At 37.1% G+C, this 27884-nt stretch overlaps 1 protein-coding gene across 2 annotated transcripts; it reads left to right on the plus strand.

Moving 5' to 3' along the window:
- The first annotated feature begins 687 nt into the window (after positions 1–687).
- LOC139119854 (myosin-IIIa-like) lies at positions 688–27008 on the plus strand. Of its 2 annotated transcripts, none has more exons than XM_070683774.1 (26): positions 688–1129; positions 7043–7210; positions 7846–7911; positions 8686–8913; positions 9327–9441; positions 9926–10073; positions 10442–10562; positions 11456–11573; positions 11829–11900; positions 13211–13349; positions 13943–14168; positions 14486–14656; positions 14870–15015; positions 15470–15556; positions 15912–15966; positions 16440–16645; positions 16765–16876; positions 17354–17602; positions 18070–18249; positions 18768–18922; positions 19817–20048; positions 20665–20857; positions 21091–21170; positions 22021–22222; positions 24656–24796; positions 25212–27008. In XM_070683774.1, exons 2-26 carry the CDS (start codon positions 7106–7108, stop codon positions 25385–25387), a joined length of 3723 nt encoding a protein of 1240 aa, XP_070539875.1. In that variant the 5' UTR covers positions 688–1129; positions 7043–7105; the 3' UTR covers positions 25388–27008. The 2 variants fall into 2 exon arrangements, with proteins under 2 accessions (XP_070539875.1, XP_070539876.1); XM_070683775.1 differs by lacking the exon at positions 688–1129 and adding an exon at positions 2093–2234.
- Positions 27009–27884: the final 876 nt, after the last annotated feature.

Consider the following 27884-nt stretch of genomic DNA (forward strand, 5'->3'; position numbering starts at 1 on the left):
TGTTTAAAATTCAAGAGTAAATTGAATGAGAATTCGATTTTTGGAGGTGCTAAAAATTGCACACTTGTCAAGATAAAGTTATCAGCAACTAAGATGGTCTCATCATACCACCTGTCAGACCTGCAAATTTCCTTTGTTACAAACATTTAAAAAAATCAATAACCTTTCTTTTGCCAACACAGATGCAACTTATTCCCTTAGTTTCCTTGAAAATATTGTGCATGGCTGCCAAATTCTATGTCGACAAAATTACAAAATTGCTATCTCCTCCGCGGAAAAGGGGTTGATCTTCTTATTATTCACAGTGAGAAATCAGAAAATTGTGATTATCAGAACTATGTTGCCAGAATTCTGAAATATGGACCGAGTTGTTCTGTGTACAGAAGAAATTTGTTTCAGTTCAGTGAGTGATCCAGGTGATCTCCGTGTGTACAGATCATTGAGAATTGTGGGTAGCCTCACTTACTGTGCCCTCTTGGGATTTTTGCACTCGTATTCTCATATCAGGTCTCGGTTCATTCTGTGACTGGCGACAGTGCACCTCTTCTTGTCAAGTTTTCGGTCGCCTTCCCAAGCAATCCAGACAAACTTTACTATAACACTTTCGAAATTAGGACAGTTCCACCCCTTTGATGAATGGTAGAGCCCTTATCTCACTTTTAGTGCACGCGTTGCGGACAGGTCATCAGATACTGTTACGTCATCTCTCTATTATTCACCTGCTGGTATCAATCGTGAAGCCCTGCAACGTATCCGTTTCCGGGTTTCGGTGTTTGGCCACAGCACCACCACTACACAGTGGCTGAAGTATTAACGCGTTCAGGAGCAAGCTCCAAAGTGGCAGTAGGGAGTTTTCATAACACTTGATCCATTCGGGACAGTTACTCAGGTTGGTGCTTAGACCGCCGTTACTACAACTTCGGCACAAACGTGACGACTAGACTGTTGACCTTCACGGGCGGGATAGTGGATCGACTGGACAAACACTTGCAGTCTTTTCTGGCCCTGTGCAGCTAGGACTGTTCGCTTATTAGCATTTATTAACAACTGTCCAGACTGTCACAGTCAGATTTATATAACTCTCTGCCTACTACTCGACTGCAGTTAATACTGACCGGATTCAAGTGAGGTATGTATTCAGTTTTAATTCTTGAAAGTTTTACGTGAACACTGTTATGTCCAGCTGCGCGTTGTACCGGTCTGTGTTGACATAGTCAACCCACAATAGCAAAACATCAAACGGGTCCAAACTGCACGAACCAGACACCGCCGTGTTTACCGGCAACGCACTGACGTGAGCTAGTAGAAAAGAAGTCGAGTCTCGACAATTCTGCAATGGAACCCAAAGGTCTCCGTACCAGTCATAGACTGATATGCCTGAACGTCAAAGTTCCACCATAATGATATTATCTTGCTATTCAGTAGCGGTTGTTGCTATAATTAGATGAGCTAACGTACCAGATGTAGCCGGGGATGCATGTACTGAAATTTATAAACCTTGTTTTAATTACAGTAAAAGGAGAGAGCCCCACAAACGCGCGCTCTCCCTATTGCGAAAGAATTCATCACAAATCAGGATATCCGATTTCAAATGCATACAAAAATACCATTTTACATGCTCACAAATTTCCGATATAGCCTATGTCAACATTCACGCTAGTTCCAGGTAGAGATAAAAAAGTGACGTCAAACCAAACACGGAAAGAATTTGTTCATCCTGAAAACATGATGATATGGGACACCCCTCCGTACGCATGGGCACGTATACATACCATGTCACACTCTGGCAGTTACGCGGTATACACTGCATGGGTTTAACCATAGACAGTTAACCACTTGAAGAAAGGACAAACGGTACACAGCCTCTTAGTCTTTGATCCTTGAATGTTAGGATGAATAGGCCGAGAAACTCTCTAATTACACGTATAGTCAGCCACGGGACTGTGAGTCAGCCGTGTGGTAGAGTTTACATTACCTTACACTTTTCTGAACAAAGGACAAAGCATACTTTGAAAAAAAATATTCAGTAGTCGCGGTTCACCCATTGCAACTTGTTTACTCTGACCTAAGCCAATGTGACGTCATTAACCATAGGCTGCGTTGGACTTGCGTGATTGCGATCGACTTTAGAGTTTTCGTTGTCGCGAGGTTACGTGTATGTATACCCCTTCCTCCCTCTCCCCCAAATCATCAACAGGTGGTCGCTGGTGCAACCAGTGAACTTGATGTGCACAGTAAGTTTTCTTTCGCTTTACTAGTCAGTCTATGCATGTTATGTTGACTCTTTGTATCTGTACCGTGTATCGACTGCGCCGTGTGGTGAATAGTTTATTCATTAATCCATAGACCCTCGAGAAACGCGTCGCAGAAATTCATTATAATCCGAATGACCCAGTTTATTGGTTAAATTTACAGGGTTTTTAACAGGAATGTTATTCAAAAAGTTACACATTGATGACAAAAACTATATCAGAATTAAAATCAAATATCCATTACTGTCTTCAAATATCCATTACTGTCTTCAAGTTTTGTATATTTGATCTGTATTTTGTGACGTCACTGTGAAGGGAAACCCACATATCTTGCTTTGCTTCGATGTATGGGTGTACCTTTTTGGCAAAAGCATATCAGTTCACCTGTGACTCACCAGTGCGCCATTATCTAATCGTGCGTACACAATACCCACCATGTTTGTTCCATTATCCCTCGACATCATCAAGTGTTTCATTACCCTGATAACATTTCGTGTCACTGTTATCATGGAAGTGTGCTATAGTAACGTCGATTGACGCTACTGCCGTGGTGTATGTATTTACGTATCTGGCACATCAGCAGAAATTAGCATCATACGTGGATAATTTCTCTATCGACTTGAGAGTTTTCGCGTAACATTTCGCTGAAAACGGTTGTGTTAATCATCAGTCAAAACAGTGCCTGAAGCACTTGACAAGATCACAAAAAGGGGTCAGATTTTGGCTTGTAACGTAGAACAATCTCAGTGCAGTTAAGAACGATGCTTCGTTCATATTTTGAGTCAAAGATACCATGCGAGGAAACACGATTGGAACTAATTTAGGATAATTGGACGGTGAAGTAATATCGATTTAACTGCAAATGTAAGCTCATATGCGTTTCTTATTAAGTTACACACTTATTTTTTATGAGTAATTTGTAATATCGCAACATTCAGCTATAGGGCACCTAAGACTTAGCATTTTTGAGAGATTTGAAAAATATATAGATCCAATTACCCCAAATGAGTTCCAATTGTGTTGAGGGATACTGGCTGTTACTTCAACCTTGTTCCTCTGTGATTTATGTCTTTCTATCGTATTGTTTTATTTATTGCCAAATCCCAGTATTCAGCTAGTAACACCATCGTATATTGTAGATGGTTACTTATTTACAAGGAATTGGCGTCATACATTTTGCCAGGTCATTGAACTTCTGTAGTAATAAGTATACATGTAGTACAACGCATACAGCATTTAGACAGGGAATATACAGGCAACAGTGGATATCTTGTGAATAAAACATAGGAAAGTGTTGGCCAACTTGTCAGTTTTGATCATGCATGCAGGTATGATATTTTAGGATGGATATTTTAGTTTTTTTTATCGGATGCATGCGACAGAGGAACAATACACGCATACATTTACAAAGAATGGCACACAAGGAATGTTATATTGTTAAACAACTTGCCGGGAAGTTTATTTGTTTCATTATTAGCATTATTGAAGAATGTACGTGAATTACGTGTCTTGTTTTTTTAAGGACATATGACAGTGTTATTCCCAGACCCAGGGTGAGTTTTTTTATGGTGAAACTTGGTGGTGACTTTCCTGAATTGAGTTTACCGACCTCTTCGCATGTTCAGTTGGAATTAGAAGCGTCACAGCACGGCATTCGATCAACTCCGCTCAAAAACCAGCATCGCGAAACAAACATTGTCAAGATGTACGCGTCACTTGGTTCAAAAATTGCTTCATTAGCAAAAAATAATCATCGAATATCAGTCACATATATAGTGCACGTTACGTAACATCTTGATACACCATCAAACTGTGACGACATTGAAACCAAATTTATTCATCAAATTGATACTAAATTGTAATCAGCATCAACTTTCTTGTTTCTCTAATCCTACTCAACACCTGCATCCATGATCGAGAGACATCGCTCATTCAGTGCAGAACGCCGTCGTATAGCTACGTGTCCCATAACATTCTCGATCGAGCAGCCCGCAATTAGGCGTTTCTTTCGCTATTAAACGTCGCAATAATTCGTAATCGTTGAACGGAGGAGCGTAAGTCATGAAACTACAGATGGACAGCTTTCTCATAGTTCACGCAGTAATGGCGGTCTAATCAACGCTTTGTAACACTGGTCATGGAGGTAAACCACCTCCATGCACTGGTGTTAGCCCTAGCATCGCCGCTGCTTCGAGTGTTCACAGGGTGGAGTTGTTTGTGCTATCTACAACTGCTTTGAATAGATTATCGGTTATAAATCGATGACACAATGTGGATTCTGAACCTATCGGTTACCACGCCCAATTGCAGTACTTTGCAAAGAAACAATTAACGGTACACTATTTTAATGAGGTTTATTTTTTCCATTATTTAAATAATAATGTTTGAATGACAATGTTCATAATACAAATATTCCCTTACCTTTTCACTCCTTTCAATGTCGACATATTTTAAATAACGATTCTTTTGCGAGATGATGCGTTTTTCCAAGAGTGACACGGTCGTCACCCCGGAAGATAGAGTCGTCGGGTGCCGAGACGCGTAGTACTTTTCTTTCACAAACATGACTAAGAACTTGGTTTACTCTTTGACGCATATGTAGTTTACGTTCTTAACGCCGTGATAGCTGAAAAAACGATCGTTTCCCCATGTAGTGTCGTGTACACGTAAGTTGAGAGTGGTTCCTCGTTTCTACAAATGTCCCGAAAATGCATTTTGGTGTAAATCACTGGCTTTCACGTTCATAACAACTAACCATAGATTCCATAGTCCTCTGCTAGTTCTAATCCTGGTTGGCCTTACTTTCCTATCAAGACCTACACTTTAAACTTGATGCTACTGACAGGTATTAAATCTTGACAATTGAGAGTATTGCTACAAAATGTGTTATGCATTTTTTAGCCATAAAAGCGGGATAATTATGATAGGCGAATTTTGCGTCGAATCCGAAACGATTCATAGACTATACACAGTCATTACCATTTGAGCTTTGTGTAGCTGATCTCGAAATGAAAGTAAATCAGAATCCCTACTGACGAAATAGACTCTCCTTTCCTTACCACTGTCTATCTGCGGGAAGCTCTACCATAGACCCTCGAGAAAGAGTCTATGGCTCTACAGAGGATTGAGCTTGCGCACACAATATGGCCATTATGTTATGTGCCAGCCTCAGGCTAGAGCACGAAGTAAGGCGGGGAATGCTATTCGAAATGAAAAAGAATCAGAAGAGATTGAGGACAGTCTAAAACTTTCCAGGGCTTAACTCTAAAGCACCATTGACTCCGCTAATTGTACCAGCAGATGGTTTAACTAAATACTCTAATTGATTCCTAAGACTATTCGTTGGAGGGCAGATTGTTGGTATTTTCTTGCTTCTCCAATATTTCGTAATAGTTATCCTACGCTCAAGAGATGTATATTTCTTTTTTTTGAATTTACAACCTCATCAAAAAGTTGTGCTTTTTACTGCTTATCTGTTACTCTACCCCCTGGCAAGAAATTCACGAGTTTGAGATGTGCCTTTATTCCCCGTGAAATGCACACGATTTTCACGGGAAATGCGTCAACGCATGTTTTTGTGAAATCCTTGTGAAACTAATCTATAACATAGCAAACCCTCATCATTTCGACCAGTGCCCTGTAAGCATGTCGATCAGTAAGATTCCTGTAGTTTCGAAGACTATGAGGAATCCATGACCACTAATACTGACGCCGGGCCAATGGTCACCTCCCCTCGGGCACATAGTCCCTTGTTTTGGCTGTAATAACAGTGTGCTGCTCTTTTGCAATACTTGGTATGCAGCGTTCACTTCATTGAGTGCTGCTCTTTTGTTATATGCAGCGTACACTTGTACTTCGTTATGTGATGGTGAACGCTACACACAGGAGCAGCACACAATGTACGAATCACTTTATTAAAAGAAATACACCCACGTGTGGCGAAAGTACCCACCGATCAGTGTTGGCGTTCCATACCATGATCAGACAATGATGAATATTTCATGCCTTTAGCAAACGTGCATCTGCCTATATCAGTGGTGAACTAGATAGTTAGGGGAGAGCGGTCTTGGTTAAGTACATGGGGGACGATTATACAAGACTCGCTTCAACCTTCCTTAAAGAACGTTAATGTACGAAGTTCACGACAAAGTATACACTGCAGATCCAACTGTACTTGTCATCTGAAAACCTCATTCATTACGGAGTCTTTCGCTTCAGAAGCAAGCCATGGAAGTTGAGCTCATCCTCGATTCTGATACAGAATAGTAGATGGTTTTTCGACGAGAAAACTTTCTTACATTTTACATGTAATGAGATGTGAAATTACCTTTTTATCATGCTGTGAACATATTTTGATGACAATCCTCATGAGACCAACTCTTTTTCTTGATAAGAAATAAGAATGATTAGATGTCTATACACCATTGCGGTTCAAAGTCTGCTATGTCTAAACGCCAGCTATTGAATTTGAACATTGCAGCATATATCCTCTAGAAAAACGTATGTGATTGCAGTGATTGACATGCATGACTTATCTTGCAATAATCTTCTCATACATAGATTTGTGTGTCGCTTGCCAAGACAAGCCCTTCGTAAGGCGTATTGCACTCTACAGGTTACATTTTAGTATTGCTTAGAGATTTACCAGTTTCCAGCTAACAGCAACCAGTCTGATTCACCACTGATTCATGCAGCTGTTTAAATTCCCAACGGATCTGTACCGGTGAAGCATGCACCGTTTTTACCTATTTATCTTCTGTTGATAACATTCATTTGTTTCCAACGACCAGAGGACTCGGGAAGAAGGCAGCTTGTGGTCCGGTGTGAAGCCAGCGATCGGAAAATAAAGGAACATGGCGGACGGCAAGCTGGTTGATGACTTGGCCACACTGAGTTCACTAAACGAGAAGAATATTCTAGGACAGTTGAACGGCAGATTCAAGAAAGACCTCATATACGTAAGTGATAATTTAGGCTATTACTCATCTACAACTTTTTAGGTGGCTATTAACTCGACAGCGAATCTTCCTGATGCTAATAATGAACCATTGCTCAATTTCGATCGGCCTCCAAGATAAACGAACCCGATGAAAACAGCAGATACGGCTTTACTATTTAAAAGACTTGAAAAAAGTTTGGGCATATTAGCTTTCATACTGAAGGTAGATAACACGCAGAGAGAACACTTTGTGACATGCACGGAGTTCGCCGTTTGTTTTCGCCCTGGGAAGTTGAGGAAAGTCTTCGACACCTTTATTGTTGAAATACCTTGATTTTCCGCGGTCTGTTGTTTGGAGTGCCAACCATTTCACAAATGCTAACTATGGAAGCTTATTTTAATCCAGCCAAAGATTATCCACGCATTCCCGGGTGAACGATTTCCGATAAAGATCAGGAAATTGGACTTGGGCATGTGCAATGTCCCTTACTCCTCTCAATATTGCGGTGTCCTTCAGCTATTATCTACGACTTAAATCTTGTTGATCGAAGTCTCCTCGTAGCTTCAAATAGAATCTGTGGATATTAAAGATTATAGTTTATAGTTTATAGGTCTATAGTTACATGTATTCTATTTTTTCATTTTATCTTGCAGACTTACATCGGTGACATATTGGTGGCGGTTAATCCGTACCATGCTTTACCAATTTACAGTCACGAGGTAACAATATATCAGTCTTATGTCAATAATAAGTATGGCTTAATGCTGTCAAAAATGACAAATATTTGCAAAAGGGAACGTTTTCTATTTTCCGCCTACTTTGCTGCTTTTCAAAAAACTAAATCTTGCGATACTCATGGGAAAATGTGGAAGCCTTTTTTCTTCCATGCAAACCTAGACTGAATGATTCAGTCTTGTATGGGTATTCCGCCAACTGCAGCCCAAGGTTTGGAGGAGACCCATACGCCACAGAGTGTTTCAGTAAATATGCAAACCAGACAAAAATATTTAAAATCTCAGAAGCCGAAAACATCGCACCTCTCTACTCTGACTATCTTTCTGAGGACCCATATGGTACATCTCTGAACATGATATGCGCACAGTCGACCACGACGTCTTCACATCTCAAAGTTGTGGTCGAAATGCCATTGAACACAAAGTGTTACTGTGCATGCTAAGTACGGATGATTACATATCCTAGTGGTGTGTGCTCGTGATTTATGTTCTTCTGTTTCTTGTATTCTTTTCGATATACCCTGACAGACTTCCGAAGGCGGTGTTTATGGTCGAATGTCTGCAGACGGGTACCACATACAGATTATCTGAATGAAATGTCATGTTAATTCTTTATCTCCTGTATTTGTTTTTAGCCGACCAAAACACAAAAATGAACAAACAGAAACAAAAACAAGCACAATTGAATCTAATAAATGTATAGTAAAGTCTTCAATAAACAGAAACTAATAATTTTTTGTATTCGATGCTTTCATTAAGGAATCGAACAAGTATGTTAACTTGAAATATCGACGATCGATTCGCCCGCACATCTTCGCTGTCGCTGACAAAGCTTATCAACAGATGAAACGCACAGGAATAAATCAGTGCTGTGTAATAAGTGGTGAATCTGGGGCTGGGAAGACAGAAAGTACTAAACTGTTAATACAACATATAATGAACCACTGCCATTCACGTCAACACGGATTACAAGACAAAATACTGCAGGTAAGGTAGAAACAAAAGTAATCGTTAATTGTATCATAGGTGGCGCTAAATACCACATATGAGCCAGTGTACAGACCACTGTACTGTGGCCACGGCTACCAACGTCAACGTCTGATGATTGTCGGACCGTTATATGCGTCATCGAAGTGCCTCGTTCATTTTGATCATTTGTTGTCACCATTTAGACAGAAATTACGTCATACGACCTTGACACAGGTTCTTTATTTAGAATGACAACGATACCGATTTGTTGGAAAGGCACAAAATAACATCTGACCGGCACTGCGGCCCGTCTTGCTGATGAAGAATGCAGCCACTTGATGGATTCACAATATCATTTCACAAGCGTCAGTGGATGCCCGGGAGTGGATGCAATATGGTCTATCGTTCATCTGTGTCTGTTTCACTCACAGGTAAACCCTTTGTTGGAAGCTTTTGGCAATGCAAAAACTGTGATGAACCAAAACTCAAGTCGGTTCGGCAAATTCGTCGATTTGAAATTTACCGCCGATGGCAATGTTGATGGAGGTAAGGTCACGGTGTTACCATTAATTTGTATCTATTCGCAGTACAGTATGTAGCTTGAGGTTTTGCATAGGGTCGGACGATCCTCAACGCAAAGCAAACCTCGAGGCATTGGGTCCTGTACTGCAGCCATGTATCAACATATCGAGTGTTTACCCGTTTAATATTGCAAGGATGTTTCAATGTTGCTTACGTCAGAATTAAAAGTCGAGCAAGAACCTGAAGACAATTATAGTAGCATCTTTGTGGACATAGTATTAACAGTAATTAACATATCTCGTGGTCAAGTTTTCGTTCACATTAAGTGTCATAATTTTTTTCTGAACATCAACAGACTTTACAGTTGAACAATGTGTAAACTTCCACAAACCTTTTCTCATTATCTTTCTTCAAATACACCAACACAAAAATCTTTATTTTCTACCATTTATAATACTTGAGCTGAAGATTTACATAGTACAGAATGGTGTATAAAATTCCCTTACAGCCGGCATTGAAGAGTATTTATTGGAAAAGTCAAGAGTGATTTTTCAGAATCCAGGAGAGAGAAACTTTCACATATTTTATTACATGTTTGCTGGTCTCAGTGAGAGTGAGCTGCTACAATATTATCTTATATCACCAGATAAACACAGGTAACTTTTCATCTTCTGAACAACCTTAAGAAATAAAAAATCATAAATTGGTGGTGTATCAATTTCATTTTTCATTAAACTTTAATAGACCATTAAGAGGTATCAGTCTAATATCAGTAGTTCAGCCAAGATAATTGATGCAACAAGCAGTTTTAGTAGGCTTTGAAAGTACCAATTAAGGGGAGTTATAGTTAGATTAATGGCTCAGTGACAATTTTTTCAAATAAAGTAATTATTTAAAAACTTCAAATATCCACAGTGCTCCTCGTTTTATTGAATTAAATGTTCCAAATTTCTGTTGCAAATTACATTATTTCTTGTCATTGTGTTGGCGTGTATAATGAAAATGTTTTGTTTGTATTTTTCAGGATATTGAATGGCAATCACTCCCTTAATAACATATACACCAGCGTTGCAGATTTTAACTATTGCCAATCAAAATATGATGAACTGAAAAGTTTAATGGTGACTGTTGGGTTTTCGGATGAAGTAAGTTTCACTTTGTACCTGCACAAGTTGATAATGTCAAGTCCAAAAGTACATGGTGCAGTTTTAAGATTTTACGCTCTTGTACGTTTGGAAGCTTTGTTACTTTTTTAGTAATGGGGCAAACTATTTATATTAAGGGCCAGCGGCTGTACTTTCGATGATTTCTTTCACTATTTTGGTTAATTTAAAATCCCTCAATGGCGTTTAAACACATACTGTTTAGCTCATCAACACAGTATGTATTTGTGTAAAATGCAGCGTTATTGTGTACATTTGAATTCTAGTCCGGACCAGAATTCACTTGTCAATAATAACAATGCAGTTTAAACATGTACAGGCTGAGTTGAATACCGGAGAGTAGGCCAAGAAACTGCATTTGACATTAAAAGTAAAATAAGTGAAAACAATTATATAAAGTTAAGGCTACTGGTCTTTTCAATTGTTTCACAAATAGAGACACTATTTACCCCTCTACTTGTTTCTCTTGGGGATAATATTTTAACTTTTCATAAACACTTTCAATCTTTTGTAAAATAAGTCATTCCTTTTTATGAATGCATTAGAGGTTATTAAACTGACTTTCATGTCAAAGATGGTCAAATATTACTTTCAGAAATGTGAAAAAACTTGACAACAGCAATTTGAAACAGGTACTTGAAGTGTATTATATTTGACATGATAAGAAGGATAATTACGGAAAACTCATTTATATCTGTGAGTTACTTTCTGTATGTTATTTTAGTGAAATCAGATTTTGTGTGTTTATAGTTTTTAGGAAGTTCTTATATGGCATCCTGATATTAAATGTAACCAATTTAGATTTGGTTAAAGTTGATGTACATCACTTTTTTAAAATTAGCACCAATCCTAAAAGTTGTTTCTGTCATTGCCAGGATATGTACTCCATACAGTCTGTTCTAGCAGCCATCTTGAATCTGTCTGACATTGAATTTAAACTTGACAATGACCTGGACAGTGCATACATCACTGATGAATACTTTCTTAAAGTTGGTAAGTTTACTTCTTTCAAGTCAGTCCCTGGCTGACAAATTTTCCATCAATGATAACTTTTGGCTTTTCAAAAAATATTTTCCAAACTGTTGCCAATATTTTACCCCTAATGTAATAATTTCAAAAGCAATAATATATTTTGCGATATTCAAAAGTATTGAATGAACAGATACATGACAATTTTACCTGCATGTGAGTTATTTGAAGTTTTACTGTGAACTATTTTAATAAACCTATTTGTACATCGTTTTATAGTGGGCAACCTTCTGAGTGTTGATCCAGTTGACTTGGCTGCAGCTCTCATCTCCACTACATCCTATACAAGAGGTAAGATATTGTATCTAGGATATTATGGACAATAACTCCCTGGACAAGTTAGTTTGAAAGTGATTCATTGAGTGTGGAAGAGGTTACAAAGACCGGTCTCTTTAATTTTTAATTTTTTTTCTGAAGTGTAGAGCCTTCAAAGAAATATGAACCAGGGGTGCATAAATGATATTATGTATAAAGTGATTCATATTTGCCCTGGCATAATATATAGATATCAACAACATCAAATGATACCACAACAGAATGATCAATTAGAGGTTATAAACGGCAAGCGAGGGTATTTGGTTGCGGATATAAGACCTCTGGGGTGAAAATTAGCATATTTGGTGGGAAATAATCACCGAGCGAAGCGAGGTGATTATTTCACCCAAATATGCTAATTTTCACCCCAGAGGTCTTATATCCGCAACCAAATACCCGAGCGCACCGTTTATAACCTCATTATAATATGCTAAAGTTAAAAACAAGTGGACAATTTCGTTATTTAGGGCCGAAGTTGGAACGACAGTTCAGGATCGCGGAGCGCCCACCCTCATACAAACTCGGAAAAAGAATGTTTCAGAACGCGCGTGCGTGCACAGTTGAATTCATAAAATACGATTACGCAACGCAGCGATATCGCGATTAGACATCGAACTTGAAGAATTTTACTCCAAAAAACGCTCATAAAACTTTTAAAAATTATGTTGTTGTTACATAGACTCCGCTGCTTACAGAAACACTTCATTTATTGGTTCGTCAAGCTGCACTAGACTAAAATTTAACAATCAAAATCAATTTAAAGCCATATGCAGATGTGTTTGACATTATGGCGCGTTGAACTCTCAAGTTGTCGTTCGAAATTTGCGCGAGCTTTGCGCGAGCTCAAAAATGTTATGCGGCACGCAGGTCTTCTTGTTGAGAATATAAACTCCGGCTCCAGCCAATCAGATTGCCGGATTCCAGCCAAGCATATTATAATGCCAGTTGTTACCAATTACAAACACAATACCTGTTGAATATATTGTAAATCCCAATGCTAGCCCAGGACTAAATTCCATGTCAGTGAGACAATTCAGCAGATACAATTGCTACTCAATCCTTCTGGTTTGATTATATTAATGTCATGATACCTTTGGAAAAAATCTTTCAATCCATTGTCAGAAGTCAAACACCCAGTAATTGCACCAAGTATGTAGCTTGTACCATCAAGAGATATGCATATTCCACACTGTCCTTGACCTTCTCAGTTGCCTATACCACAACAAATATGTTAAATGTTGTAATTGCACCACATGTTGAATACCATGTGCATTTACATTTTCAAGGTGAGAGGATTGTAATGTTGAAAAATGTAGACCAAGCAAATGATGGAAGAGATGCTGTGTGCAAAGCTTTGTACGGTAGACTCTTTGGTTGGATTGTCTGCCAAGTTAATGACATGTTAGCGTCCAGCGATGAATACAGGTATATATCTTCAAATCAACTTTTTCCTTTATCAATTACATGTATTCAAAATGTTTGCTTTCATTAAAGTATTTGCATGTAATAATCATAAATTTGTATGAAAAGGGGAAAGGCTTCACATTTACTACTTTTCAAGTATTCAAGCTGTTTTTACATGTATCATATCATAAATAAATGTATTGGAATGTTTTGAAAACTTACTGTTTCATGTTGTTGATTGCCAAATGTATTTACAATGCCATCAACAATATTACTTATCAGCGGTTGCAACTATTGCAGTAAGATAAATCTGTTGTATAACACATGTAAGTTACTTGGCAGTGTATAATTCACTTATTGCAATTGATATTGATATAGAAGGATTGATTTATGTAACTTCTGGCGATGTATTAAACACTGTCTATAACAAGATAATTTTATGAATTATTTCCACAATGAACCAACAACCAATATGTTTTACGAAACAGAACAATATAAATAGAAACCAAAATTTATCAAAGCACAACTTTTGCCTTGTTCCATCATAGTGCTCTGTAAGAGGCATTGTTGAATTTCTACTGATCTCTTCATCATTGCATATCTTCAATTTTCAGTGACAACGCCACCAGCAGTGTTGGTATCCTCGATATTTCAGGGTTTGAAAACTTCAAGCACAACAGCTTTGAACAGCTTTGCATAAACATGACAAATGAACAGTTACAGTACTACTTCAATCAGAATATCTTCGCCTGGGAACAAAATGAATATGCTCAGGAAGGGATTTCCATGACAACAATCAAGTTCAGTAACAATAAACATTTGTTGGAGTTACTCATGGCAGTGAGTATTTGCTTTTCACTTTTCTTTTAGATGGTTGTACTAGGTCATGTGACTGTCACATGACATAATATGACAGTTTTCTGAAAAGTATAGAATCCTGCATTTAACTGTTTATGTCCAAAGAAAGACATACCTTCATGTAAAGGAAATGTTTCAAAGACTGTTTACTATTTGAGTTGAACCAAAAATGTATCAAATTTGATTTCAGAGCAGTCATAATATCAAAGCAGTTTGTCCAGAAGAATTCTTGGAGATATTTTCAACTTTTTAAATTACATCAACATTGTTTGAAAACAATAATAATTTCATATTTTCAGAGACCGGTTGGACTCCTTGCTCTGCTTGATGAAGAGAGTAGATTTCCAAAAGCAACTGATGATTCTCTGGTTCAGAAGTTCAATGACAAATGTGGTAAAAACCCAGGATACATTGCAGCTACTGGAATCAATAGAGGGGCTGTCTTTGGTATTCACCATTACGCTGGACAGGTAAGGAAAACAAAGATGAAATGATGTGATTCAAGAACGATTGATGAAATTATATTAATTTATTACACTGTAATAATTTAATAATCAACCTCTTCTTAAAGAAGTGTTTATTGTCATAACAGTCACAGATTTTCAAGCCTGTGAATACATAACATATTGTATTTATTGATGTCTGAATTGAAATGAAATCCATGTCTTATTTTACACTAACAGGTCACGTACAACGCTGATGGTTTCTTAGAGAAGAACAGAGACACACTGAATCAGAATCTTTTAGAATGTCTGACGAACTCTGAGAATGCATTCGTATGTCGACTTTTCAAAGCCAAAATATCAAGAACTGGATCAATGTCCAGACGGTGAGTATCATAGAAATTTTGAAATTTCAACACTAACATTATACATTATAGTGTAATCCATACCGATTCAAGTTTCACAGATCATACTATTTACCTGTTTTTGGTCACAGCTCAGTTGTATTCAGATGATATAAATTCTTCAGTGGATTTTATAATCATTGTATGCAAACAAACTCTCTACAAAGATGGTATATGTAATTTAGGTTACCCCTGTACACTCATGTTTCAAAACACATCATCGTTACAGTAAATGGATGTTACAACAACTGAAAGGAACTGGCTAAGTCATTCATCAATTTCATTCACTGTGGTTTAAAACCCACAGCTGTGGGAGGGTTTCCTTGAATAGTGTAAAATTGATGTAGTTTGTGTACAGTTGCAACAGCATTGCAATTTTTTATTGTGATTATCCATCTCTGTAACTTTTTGACGCGGAATTTCTGCCTTTGAACAGGAAAGCTAACTTATCCCGAGACAGGAAAGCAATATTGTTGTGCAATGAGCAGCCAGATCTGAAACCAAGTAATATACAGAGACAAAGGTAAACTTATAGTTGTCTTTTGTTAAAAATATACTGTATGTCAATATTTGATTAAAGTATTTGTTTCAGGGGTTTCCATTCTGATGTAGAAATTATTTTACCAGTATTGTGTTTCGGTAACTTAATTCATTGCAAACTTAAAATTACATGGTCACACTTCCAAAAGTAACCAATAAAAACCAAGGGAAATTTTCTCTGTGTTTACAATATTTAAATTATTTGGGAAAATTTATACCAACTAATGATTACATGTACTTTGGCAAATCACAAGACAATCAGCCTTCCGATCAAAAGACTAATTTCACACAATGTTGAACTGTACATAAGTATTTGATCCAATTTTCTCTTTCTTCAGAAGCCGAGGACCAAGAGAAGATAACCAGGGTCTGACTGTCAGTGCTTATTTCAAGGTAAACGGTGATCTAATTCTAATCAATTTTTTGTTTGTCAGATTCAGTAAGATTTTAAAAATCTGTGACTTCAAAGTCTGAACTTGAACATCAAGGATCAGTTTCTTTGGATAACTTTATTGAGGACTTTACATTGAACTTTTTAAATTCCACTTTTAAATCTTTTGAAGAGAACAGGAAACTACGGGCAAGTTAATGCAAGGAATGTGAAATTGATAAATCCACTGTATATTGGTATAATAAAACTTACAGACAAAACTTTGATTGGTTGAGAAATTAAAGTTTGCATCTAAGGTTACTGACAAGTATAGGGCTGTGATTGTAGTGTGATGAGTATATGCGGCAGCCTTGGCAATACATTGAATATATATGAATTACACAGAGTGTATCTACTTCATCAGTATTTTAAAAAAATAACAAAGTTTCAGTGACTACAATTTTCAGAATATGTTTTTTTGACTCGTTTGTCACAGGAATCATTGACAGATCTTATGGAAAAGATGTTGTCAGCGGAGCCACAGTTTGTCCGCTGCATCAAACCAAATGTCCAGAAGCAAGCTGGAAGATTTGATGACAAGATAGTGTTAAATCAACTCAGATGTACGGGTGTCTTGGAGACTGTGAAAATAAGACACACTGGATATTCCATAAGACTCTCATTCCAAGACTTTATTCAAAGGTACTATCATTTCTCAAGGGCTGCAAAATTCACGCAATATTGAACGTTTTTATTCACATTGCCACAAACTGTGTAGTAATAAGTAATTTGCAAAAAGTGTCAAATTTTTCCTTTTATAGGTACAAATTTCTCCGTTTCCCAATGACTGCCAGAATTCAGTACAATTCTATGAATTGCCACCACTTGTTAGAATCTACTGGCCTGGCTGAATGGCAAGTCGGCAAGACAAAGGTAATCTATTTCTACACAGTCTCTATTACTTTATTATCATGTGTCTTTTGAATTAGTCATAAAAGAATTTAACTGTGCACTGACAATTTCTTTTTGTATACAAGAAGATTTGAAATTTGTTTTATCGTCACTTTCCATGAAAACCAAAGTTACCATCATTCTCTACCTAAAAAAATGTCTTATTTTTCCCTTTCTGAAAGATGTTCAAGCCACATCCTGTACCGGATGTCTTCCGTCAAGTTGTTGTGCCCCATATTCAGTTTTACTTTCTGCTAATTAACATTTGGGAAAAGTATGCAACAGAAGCCATATGTAGTCACGCGATGTGTCCCATAGCGGCAAAAAATATCTTAATATATGCATCTACAATGAGGAATTTTATATAGGTGTATTGATCCACTAGTCAGATGTTTGGTTTATGTTTCTGGTATTATTACTTGTTGAGGGTCTGATCTGTATTTATCCTGATTCTTACAGGTATTCCTAAAGTACTGGCATACAGAACAGCTTGACTCCATGATGGATGCTATAGCAACAAAAGTTATTACAATTCAGAAGATTGTGAGAGGATGGCTTGCCAAGCGAACTCTCAGACGTCTTCGTCACAAATCAAAAGTCAATGTCGTGGAGTGCCAGCGTCTTCTGTCTCAAATTCAACTTTGTGGAGATGAATTTGTCAGAGTTATCAATGCACAGAGTGAACATGACAAGAAAAGACAACTGGAGGTGATGTGATATTTATAGCATTTGGTTTTGCAATGTGTGTTACTAGAGTTTATTGAAAGAAAATTGATGCATGTACTTTCAGGCTGTCACATAGTGATTTCTAACTTTGAATATTAGAGCATATAAATCTAGGAATTGATGGTCTCAACTGCCAGCTAGTACCTTGCAGTTGAGACCATCAGTGTTTTCTATATATCCCATGAAAAATAGCAGGGAATGAGCTAGTGCCATGATATGTGTGTGATATGTGCCATGCATAGTTTGTGGAAGAAAGCTGCAGATTTGTTCATATTGGTGTATACAAGACTTTAATCATTTGAAAGGTAACATACATCTTGATTGCTAAGTATTTTGAATGGATATATTTTTTTTATTTATTTTACATAAGAGAAAGGATGGGTAGACAACTTGTTAACATATTGAAAAGTCAGGGAGGAATTACTAATCGAACAATGATTTTTTTGTAGGTGGATGCTTTACAGAAGATGTTGATTGCAAAAGGAGTTGGTGAAAAGAAGAAGAGAGATGAAGTCAGTCCAGTAACTATGGCAACAGTGTCAGCAGCCGCTGGGACTAAATCTGCATCAACTCCGGAAATTAAGAATGACAACAATAATGAGTCATTTGTACCGAGTGAGACACAACAGGTATTGCAAATGTTCTGCTGTTATTTAATTTTCAAGAGGAAATCATTTCTTCTACTTTAAGTAGAATGCACTTCAGGGACACATATTCAGACTCATAAATTTTCACAACTCTTTTCTGATCTTCCACTTTGGGGGCTCATTTTAAAGCTTTTAGGGTAAGAAAAAATTTCAACTTCTTAGTTTTTCAAATCTAAAAATAATAATTTTTCCCATAGAGATAACATACGGATAGCGGTCATTTATATTTCAAATATCAGAATGTGTTGCGTAAAGTGTTTTTCTAGTACCAAATGTTTGCACAGTGACCCCTTATTTTTATTCTTGATTTGGTAAGAGAATGGCTGAAAGTTTTCTTAGAGAAAGCTTAAGTCTTTCACTTTCAGGTCGCATACTACTTTAAGGCAAATTAACGCTGGGACACATCTTTTGCCCCTCAAAGCCCTCAAGTCTTTTTAGGACTACATTTTTTGTATATTCATTGTGAAACAACTTATCCTTGTTTTTATTGAAATTAATAGCTTGTTTTAGAAGACACTTTGAGAGTGATTCCCAAGCAGTATCCCAGTGTTTGGTGTCGTCTGTATTTCATTGAGAAGAGCAAAGTGCTTGATGCATTCAGTATTGCTTCCCCAGCTCTTCTTGTTGATGGGTCGTCAAGGCGACAACGAGGCAGGTAAGCGTGTCTCAAAAGATTTGAAACTGAACAGCCAATGGATGGTCTGTCTTTGTATGAGTATATGAAGATTTTAACTTGAAAATAATTTTACTTTTAAAAGAATATTTAAAGTTACTATTTCACAGAGTTTTAGAAAGGAAATCTTTTCTTCAGCAAAAGGTTAAAGGTCAAATCAGTTATGCTACAGAAACAAGATTTATACTTCAGGAAACTTTGGACTCAAGACTACAAATTTTGAAGACCAGCCAAACATACCAACAATGCTTCTTTGAGATGTCGAGTGAAGAGACAGGTCATGGTGAATTGAAATCAAAATGTGAATGGGTGATTTCTGTGACCAATAATTAATGCCTTAGTTAAAGAGAGTCCATAGTACCAGTAAATGTATAGTTTAAGATTATCAAACGTGGCATTATTTTATGTCTGTCTTCTATTTTCCTTGGTCAACAGTAAACCCAGTGCATTGATTTAGTTTGGCCAGAATGAAAAGTAAACCACACCACTTCCTAGTAAATAGATATAATGTTGCTTGGCCACCGTCTGTCAATCACAGTTTATGTTTGATTACATTGCTACTGTGAAATAGTGATAAAAATAAAGAACTAGATCAATCTTTGACAATCTTTAAGTCTCAAAGGTTTAGATGATTTGACATAAATGCCAGCAATTGACACATTTCACTGTCATTTACCTTATGGTACTACCAGTTCAACCTTGACTCTTTTAAATGTTTGTGTAATCCTATCTTTTTCTACAATAAAGTTTGACATGTACGCCCTGAAATGGAATGATACAATGGAAAACAAATGCCTTTCAGAGGTGCTTAAAAAGGTGTACTAAGTGTCATATAAAGTACATGTAATTTTGTGAAATTTTACTTCAATGTTTCAGGATTGGGTTTTCAGCGATGTCAGACAGATATAGCGATGCTCAGTCCAAGAGAATACGACAGTTCATCGGCAAAGGAGTTCAGCTTGAGATGGATTCGTCTGGTAATCTGTGGGCCAGCAGACTTAGTAAGAATGCAATCTTTGTCAAAGGCTGGAAACAGCCGCAATATCATTCCATTTCTGCCGATATCATAAAACACGGTGGCCAACTACCATATGGTAAAGCAGTCAAGGCAAGTTCAGTGTCCTTTAATGACTTTTCTGCATGTGATTGTGTTAATTCTTCTGTTTAGCTCTATTTCCACTCTTACCTGTAAACACAAAGACAATTATAATTGCACCAGTTTAACTCTCATAATTTTTAGAAACATAATCCTTATTATTACTATAATGTTTCTGCAACAGGCTTCAGTGGTAAAATACCAATTTCTATATACTTAAAATTCTTTTCCATAAGCGCACTCAGACAGGTTCCGTTCATTCTTGAAACCAGAAAAATTTATACAGTAAGATTTACTCAAAGTGATTTGTAAATAATTATGTATAATTTAACCCTTTCACCACCATGGTTTGTCCCAAATCCATTGTTTTCTATGGTAAAGTTGGACCTGTTCACAGGGAACTGGGGGTGAAAGGGTTAAACCAGCTGTTTGCATCTATAATACATTGTGCTCAGTTCATATTTTAATTTTCAGACTCACGCTTGCTTTCATTTGAGTGTTAGCAGAAGCCAAGAGAATGTACTGATAAGAAATTTGTCATGTGTTAGTGATATGCATGCTTCGTGTCATGTAAGAACAGTTTTTGATCGAATTATCCAAATTAATGTTTGGATGGTTTCCACTTCAGATTTTTGACATAAAGGAGTTCAAAGTTCGTGTTGCCATGCAAGAGGACCCTGTAATAAGCAGATCCTTGATCCAGCACACATGTGTTGTGTCTCTGAGTTTTATCAAGAACGTCGAGGATGATGACAAGACACCATGTTGGATTTCCATTGTCGTGCTACAAGCACTTCATCAAAAGATGAGAGACCCAGACAGTAAGTGCTGGTGCAAAATTTCTTCAAAATTGGCATGAACTGAAAGTGGATGTAATTTTCCATAAAATATTTTGATAAGAATATTCATTTTGAAAATGTAGAACTTCTTTATGCTCATAACAGTTGACATCGTATAGCTTATATGTCATTTGAATGTCTGGGAATATAATTTCTGGACCATAGCCAAATATTTTTGCAAACTTATTTGCTGACAATTTTGTGATTTATTTCAGTTCTTGAGGAAATAGAAGAAATCAGACAAGAGTATAGAACAGCCAAGGAAATAAAAGAAGACATGGAGAAACTTACAAAGGTAAGATATTCAAAAAAATGTACACTGATAAATTTCCTAGGGCATTGAAAATTACTATTAAATAATTAATATATTAGGTGTGTTCATAAACCATGTCCGTTATAAACTGGTAAATGTGTATGTACGCATGTGAAGGGATCCTCTTGATACAAAGTACCATCACTTTCAATACCAGTGCCATACTTCTGCTACAAGTGCTACTATTACTACTACTACTGCAACTTACCCCTGATAATGACTAACTTCATCATAATACTTATACTAGTGTGTTGCTACTATTAATAATAATGATAACAGTGGTAATAAATTATCAAAACTTTCAACAATTCCTTCACGAAACACAAACAAATATCTAACAGATATTCAGGCAATGTTTCTAACCGTGGTTTCTGTTGAGCCATTGGCAATCCTGGAACTACACATACAGTCTAAATTGAGATGCTGCCAATACCATCAGGCATAATTATTGTCTAGGTGGTAGTAATTGTCAAAACACAAAGAAATCAACTCTGCGAAAGTTGAAACATTGCAGGGGTCTGACACGTCACCCGTAGTCAAAACAACTCCACACACCTCTGGCCTGCTAACTGTCCAAAACGCATCATTTATGAGAGTTGTTTGTGTGGATCTTTAGTTGTTATTTTGACTACATCTCACATCCTTCCAGACAATGTTTCAACTTTCGCAGAGTTGATTTCTGTGTGATCTACTGTTATTACTGTTCGACGACAGTCACACCTGACAGTGTTTGCAACTCCTCAATTTAGACAGTATTTCTAGTTCAAGTATTGCCACTGGTTCAAACAAAACCTGATTTTAATAGAAAACAAAAACAATTTATGCTTTGTAGAAGAGAGCTTGGGCCAAGCTGCACACCAGGGCCTCAAACATGGAAAAGAATCGGAAAGCAGGGAGGAATGTACGACTGATGACCAGACAGAAAGCAATTGCTGAAGGTATGCCGTGGAAATACAGCTGGGAAAATGATGAAGAAGGTGATGATGATGGTCATGAAGATGATGAATACAGCAGGACAACAAAGTCATCATCAGGTGGGAATCAAGATTTTTTTAGTTCACAAGTTTTATGTAATTTTCGCTATTGGGTAATTTATATGATCTATTTATCATACATGCTATGCCTGTATTGCCATTCTTCTATTGTTCAGACGGTACGGATATGAGCCCATATTTTAACTAGTGAAAATACGAATTATATTTTCACTGTAACCAAACTACTTACAGCGACGCGGACGTGTGACCTTCGCTGTATCCATGACCTTCGTTGGTATATGTACATATAAAACAGCTGAGCGAATAAGACAAATGACAATCCGAAACGTCATTATGATTATGGTCAAAATTCTGTTGTTTGCAGTCACTTCATGGGCATTGCCCTTAGGCACAAGTACAGTTGTACCAAAAACATACAAACAAACGTATTGAAAATTTGTATAATTTGCCGACACCTGTCAATTCACGGCCGCCGGTCCCGTGGCGGTGCACGGTGCATGTGTTTTCGTGTCGTCTACGCTGCTGAATATTTACACCATGGAAGTATCATTACACGTAAAGATATCGGTTGACAGAGCATCATGATAGAATCGGTTTAAGACAAGTTTCCTGTTGATGAGCTTAAAGTATCTGGGCGGTGAATTACATGGTTTACAGTCGTAAATGAGCCACGAAATACCAACCACACTGAAAATACTCGCGACAAACAAAGTTGAAGGTGCACATGATATTTCCGATTTGTACCTGTCAGTTCACAGGTCATGATCGTGTCTGGTGGCACCGATGCGGTGCGGGTTTCAGATACAACGTGCCATCTAGGGAAAATCAAACTTTCTTAGTTCTATTTAGGCAAGCCAGGAAGGAAAGTATACGAGCAGACGACGGAAATACCTTTGAAATGTACTTTTATTCGTACAGCAACAAAATCACGAACGAGTTACGACACTACAGCTTACAGTGTACTCACTTCATGTTTTCACTAATCCGCTTACTGAGATGGTAAATTCGGCATATTTGACGTCTGGGAACATGTATAATTCTTCGAGATAAACTGACTGGTACGGGTTTTATATCCACTGTATGTGCATTCATAGATGTCGCAGAGCTGCTTGCTCTGTGCTCTCAGCTGTTCATACACGATAAGAGTTTGAGCGTGGCGCGAGTATTTTGACCCGATTTTGGCGGCCTCATAACTTTCACGCAGGGATGAGGTTATGTATTAAACACAAAAAACACACCCATTTTGTGGACTCCCGCCTATGTTTTACATCCACCGTCATTTAAACTAAAATAAATCTTCTTCAAATTGTGAAACCTGTGTCGACATCGTAATATTTAAATGTTTGCTGTAAAAGTGCTCCATAAATCCTCCTTTGCAGTGGAATGGCCCAATAGCGGAATAATATCAAGAAGTGATACGGTTGTCATCACTCCTTAGCAACCAACTTTTTATAAGTACAGCCTGGAGGAAGCAAGGTCGATTTCAAGTTGATTTCGTCGCTAATTTCGGAGCGTCTGTAGGAAAACAGTCATAACCAAAGCATGCATTTATGATTAAGGGGTTATTACACGAAGTTAGGGCGATACCGCGTCGTATTCTCGTGATGTGTCCGTATTTTGACTCGTTGCTGCGCAACTCGTCAAAATACGGACACATCACTCGAATACGACGCGGTATCGCCCAAACTTCGTGTAATAACCCCTAAATATTAAAGCTGAAAACATACATCATTTATCATTAAGTTCAAGGTTCATTTACTGGGAATACTTTTATTATTTCTCATTCTGATTATTTTCACAATTTTTGCCAAAGTTGCTTTTCTGCTAGACCTAGAATCTAGTTCACAAAACTTTTAGCAAGATACAATAGAAACAGAATTATAATGAAACAAAATGTTTTTCACCAAGAAAAACTTTAAGGAAAAATAAAGAATAAAGCTGAACCTGTTCAGTCTACAAAATATGCAGCTAGTGGGTCTTCTAGATGAAAGGAACATTGTCTAAAAAATCCATAGTTTAGGATTCAGAATTATGGGGTGTATAGTTAGGGGTTTTGGTCAATGAACGGTAGTAAATGCTTTGCTTGGCATGCGGGTAAGGATTAACTTGTAAGGATTGATAGGACAAGAATGAACTTGCTCCAAGCATGCAGATCCCCTGCCTCTATATCAAAGTTGAAATACATGCCCTGGGACTGATCTGGAAGTGACAGAGTCCCGGTGTACAATGACCATATCAAGAACTCCAGACTAAAAATTTTGATATGCCATGCCATACTTAAACATATCAAAAATGGTCAGTCAGAAAGATTTTAAAGAAGATAGAGTAAGTTGTTTCAATAGTACATTTTAAACCGCAGCATATACTGTGATATTAACATATCCTTTACATATTTCAAGTAGTATTCAGTGTATGTAAATTCCTCCAGGGTTGTGAAATTCAAAAACTTTTTTTTATTTGTTTGTGACACAGAGGACAGTCATTCTTCAGCAGGTGACAGCAACCATGAATCATCATTCTATGGCAGTGAGTCGGCAACATCTCAACATGGTACAGTATCTGGGTCAGACATCCACAGAGCGGCTCTTGAGAAACTACAGAAAGTTGACCCAGGTATGACTTGCTTAATACATAATTCCTGTGTCCCTTTTCTCTGTCACTGTCTCAAGCAGTCCTAGCAGGTGATTTAAAAAAGTTTGGTGCATTATTTACCAAATCATAGTTATGCAGAGTAATTGTTCCATTTCATATGTGGAGGTCCAGCCACAACATAGACAAGTTTTGGTCCGAGGGATGAAATACAGTGAGGTTTGGAAGGGGAGAAAAAGTGTAATTTAAGCATCAAAAATTGTCATAGGATAGTACAAGCACTTCTTCAATTATTGCCATCATCATGTACATAACACAGCTATTTTAACCTTTAACCTTTCCCTTAAATTGGCCATTTCTTAGTCTCGGATATTGCAGCCATCAGTCCTTTGCAGTATAACGTTTACTGAAAAGCTGCATTTGCCTTTCAACTTGCCAGGTGTTAAACACAGAAAGAGCATACACATGCAACTCATCAGAGAGGCTGAGACTTTGGAAAAAGAATACACATCGAACTTGAGTGGCCAGAATCTTGAAAAACGAAGACAGTGGGCCAAGGTCAAGAATATCAAAAGACAGGATCAAGAAAGAGAAGCTACTGAAGACAAGATGTAGTTGAACAACAGAAACATTGTAGAATTCAAGACATTAGTTTGATTCCATGGTAACAGTGACAGAGTAACCATGGTAACATTGCCAGAGTCACAGGACACAGATATGAGTGTTTGTCATTCTCTAGTTATAATGCTGCAGGCAATATATCAAGCTAACAGGGTTCTAAAATGATGTCTTCCATACAATACCAGTGACAATCAGTTTTGTATTCAACTCAGTGTTTAGAATCACTGAACCACACTTATGCATCACTGGTAAATGAAAGTGGTCCAGTGTCATGACATGATGGTTCATATTGACATTTACATGTTCTAGAAAAGTACACAAAATATACAGATGCAAAATGCACCCACTGAATGGGTGGACTATCAAAGAAGGACTCCATGAGTTCTTCATGTCATATACGGTAAGTATTGATGTCATATCATCAACATAACTAAGTTATGCACAAAGTGTGCTAAAAGGAATATGATAAAGGAAATATAAGCGAAATGATTAAGAAACTATATTGAAGATGAAAAGTCTGCTCTGAACACAAACTTACCAGGAATATGTACAATACAAAGCAGTAATGAAAATGCAGATTGATGTTGAATCAAAATTGCAATCAAAAAGTTAGTCCAAAGCAAAATTACTTCTGTATTTCTTTGCTTAATTTACACGGTTCTCATTTAGCAATCTTAAAATCGGTGATTATTTTTTTCTTTCATTGCTATGAAAGAAAATAAACAAAATCATTGTTGAATGATATGCTTACCATACAATCTGAACATTACGTTCTGTGATGTTAAAGCTCTTTTGTCAAATTTCAGACATTTAAGTTTTGAAAATTATATTTAAAAACTGAACTCTTCTGACTTTCTATCTTTTACATGTAAAAACTTAAGGAATTACATTTTAAACCAGAATGTATTAAAAATAACAACTCATCTTTTTTTCCTTTTACTGCAAAGCCTGATTGCTCCAAAAGTTCTAAACATATACATTTTTAAAAAGCCTTATTGCAGATGAGCATCTTGACATATTCACAGCTTTCTAAAGTTTCACATACTCCAGTTTTAAGATGTGTATATTTCAGATATTTCTTAAACAACTGAATGATAAATTAATTTCAAGAGAGTTTGACAGTATTAATGAGCAACAGGGCAACGTTTACACACAAGAGTGATTCAGTAAGTTTGATGAAAAATTTATTGTTTTAACAGATTCTAGAGAGTACACGATATCTTTTCAAGTGCAATTCTCATTCAAATGTTGAAAACGTCCTGTATGTATGGAGAAAAGACGGTGAACTTTGAACAAAGAGAAATCAGCTCTATTGTATACTTTGTAATGCAATTGAAATATCTCATCATGTGAAAGTGTGAAGAGTAATTATATTCACATACTTCACTTTGCTTCCCATAATCAGAAAAAGTTTTTCATCAGACTGTTGAAATATCCCAATGTTTGGTTACATGTATGTAAATCTAAATAATGTCATATGTTAATGAGTTTCAGGATGCTGATTAAATGAATATTATTGCTTCTTTTAGGTCATGTGTACATTTATAATTTTTTAAATGTATAATTGGTCAATGACCAAGGAATGGTGAATAAATCAAGCGTAGATTCACAATAATGTGAAAGTTCTTACATTGCACATTTGCCAAAAGCAAATGCTCTGTCTGTCTGTCTGTCTGGGTGGGTGGGTGGATGGATGTGTCTGTGTATAAAGGTTGCTGTTACGATTATCCTGAAGAGGTCCTGAAGAAAGTGATTACTGTTTGATCTTTCATCTTGGAATTATTAAAAGGATCACAAGTTTGTAGAATCAAATTTCTTCATTAACAACAGATTTGATCATGTTGGATTCCTCGATTCATCTTTATCCTGAGCGCAACGGCGATGTAGAGCCCTACCGAGTCTCGACTTCAATACCTCGGTCGTTTCGCTCTTGTAATAATCATAGAAAAGTGCGCCGAAAGCGTTGAGGAGTGTGACTTATCATCGAGTCGGTAAGCTTCCGACATGTCCGAGCGCGCAAGCGACGAGTCGCTTCGCTCCACGACATGTCTATCCCTACCGCCAGCAGCGCACTTTACTTTGATGTTTTAATGCGTCAGCGAAGCGAACAAGGTCTGGAAAGCGAGACTAAGCCCTATCCATAGGGTCAGCTTTTGTGAAGCAGGACAAGTATCATGCAATTAACAGTAGTCTGAACTGTGTGGTGTTGTGATCATTGGGGTTTTGAGTTTAGGCCCTCACCATCTTAGGAGTAAAAAAAAGAACCCTTTACACACGTATTTTCATGTTGTATGTACGTCGTGGTTTAGGTAGCATAACTTAGATAAACTTATTGAAATTTGCACGAGCTTTTGAAGACAATAGTTTCCTTCAACAAAGAGCATTTCGAACAGGTTTATCTTTCCTTACAAAAAGATTCCAAAATTGCAAATTACTTTCTTATTTATTAATCGTCGGTACCGAATACACATTAATGAAATTAAATATTAAT

This window comes from Ptychodera flava, chromosome 20 (assembly GCF_041260155.1).
Source record: "Ptychodera flava strain L36383 chromosome 20, AS_Pfla_20210202, whole genome shotgun sequence".
NCBI lineage: Eukaryota > Metazoa > Hemichordata > Enteropneusta > Ptychoderidae > Ptychodera > Ptychodera flava.

Excerpts from the sequence above, each read along its gene's own strand:
- LOC139119854 (XM_070683774.1), top strand. The coding sequence starts at position 7,106 with ATGGCGGACGGCAAGCTGGTTGATGACTTGGCCACACTGAGTTCACTA. Across the intron at positions 7,211-7,845 it reads TCAAGAAAGACCTCATATAC|ACTTACATCGGTGACATATT; the intron begins GTAAGTGATAAT and ends TTTATCTTGCAG. Across the intron at positions 10,074-10,441 it reads ATATCACCAGATAAACACAG|GATATTGAATGGCAATCACT; the intron begins GTAACTTTTCAT and ends TGTATTTTTCAG.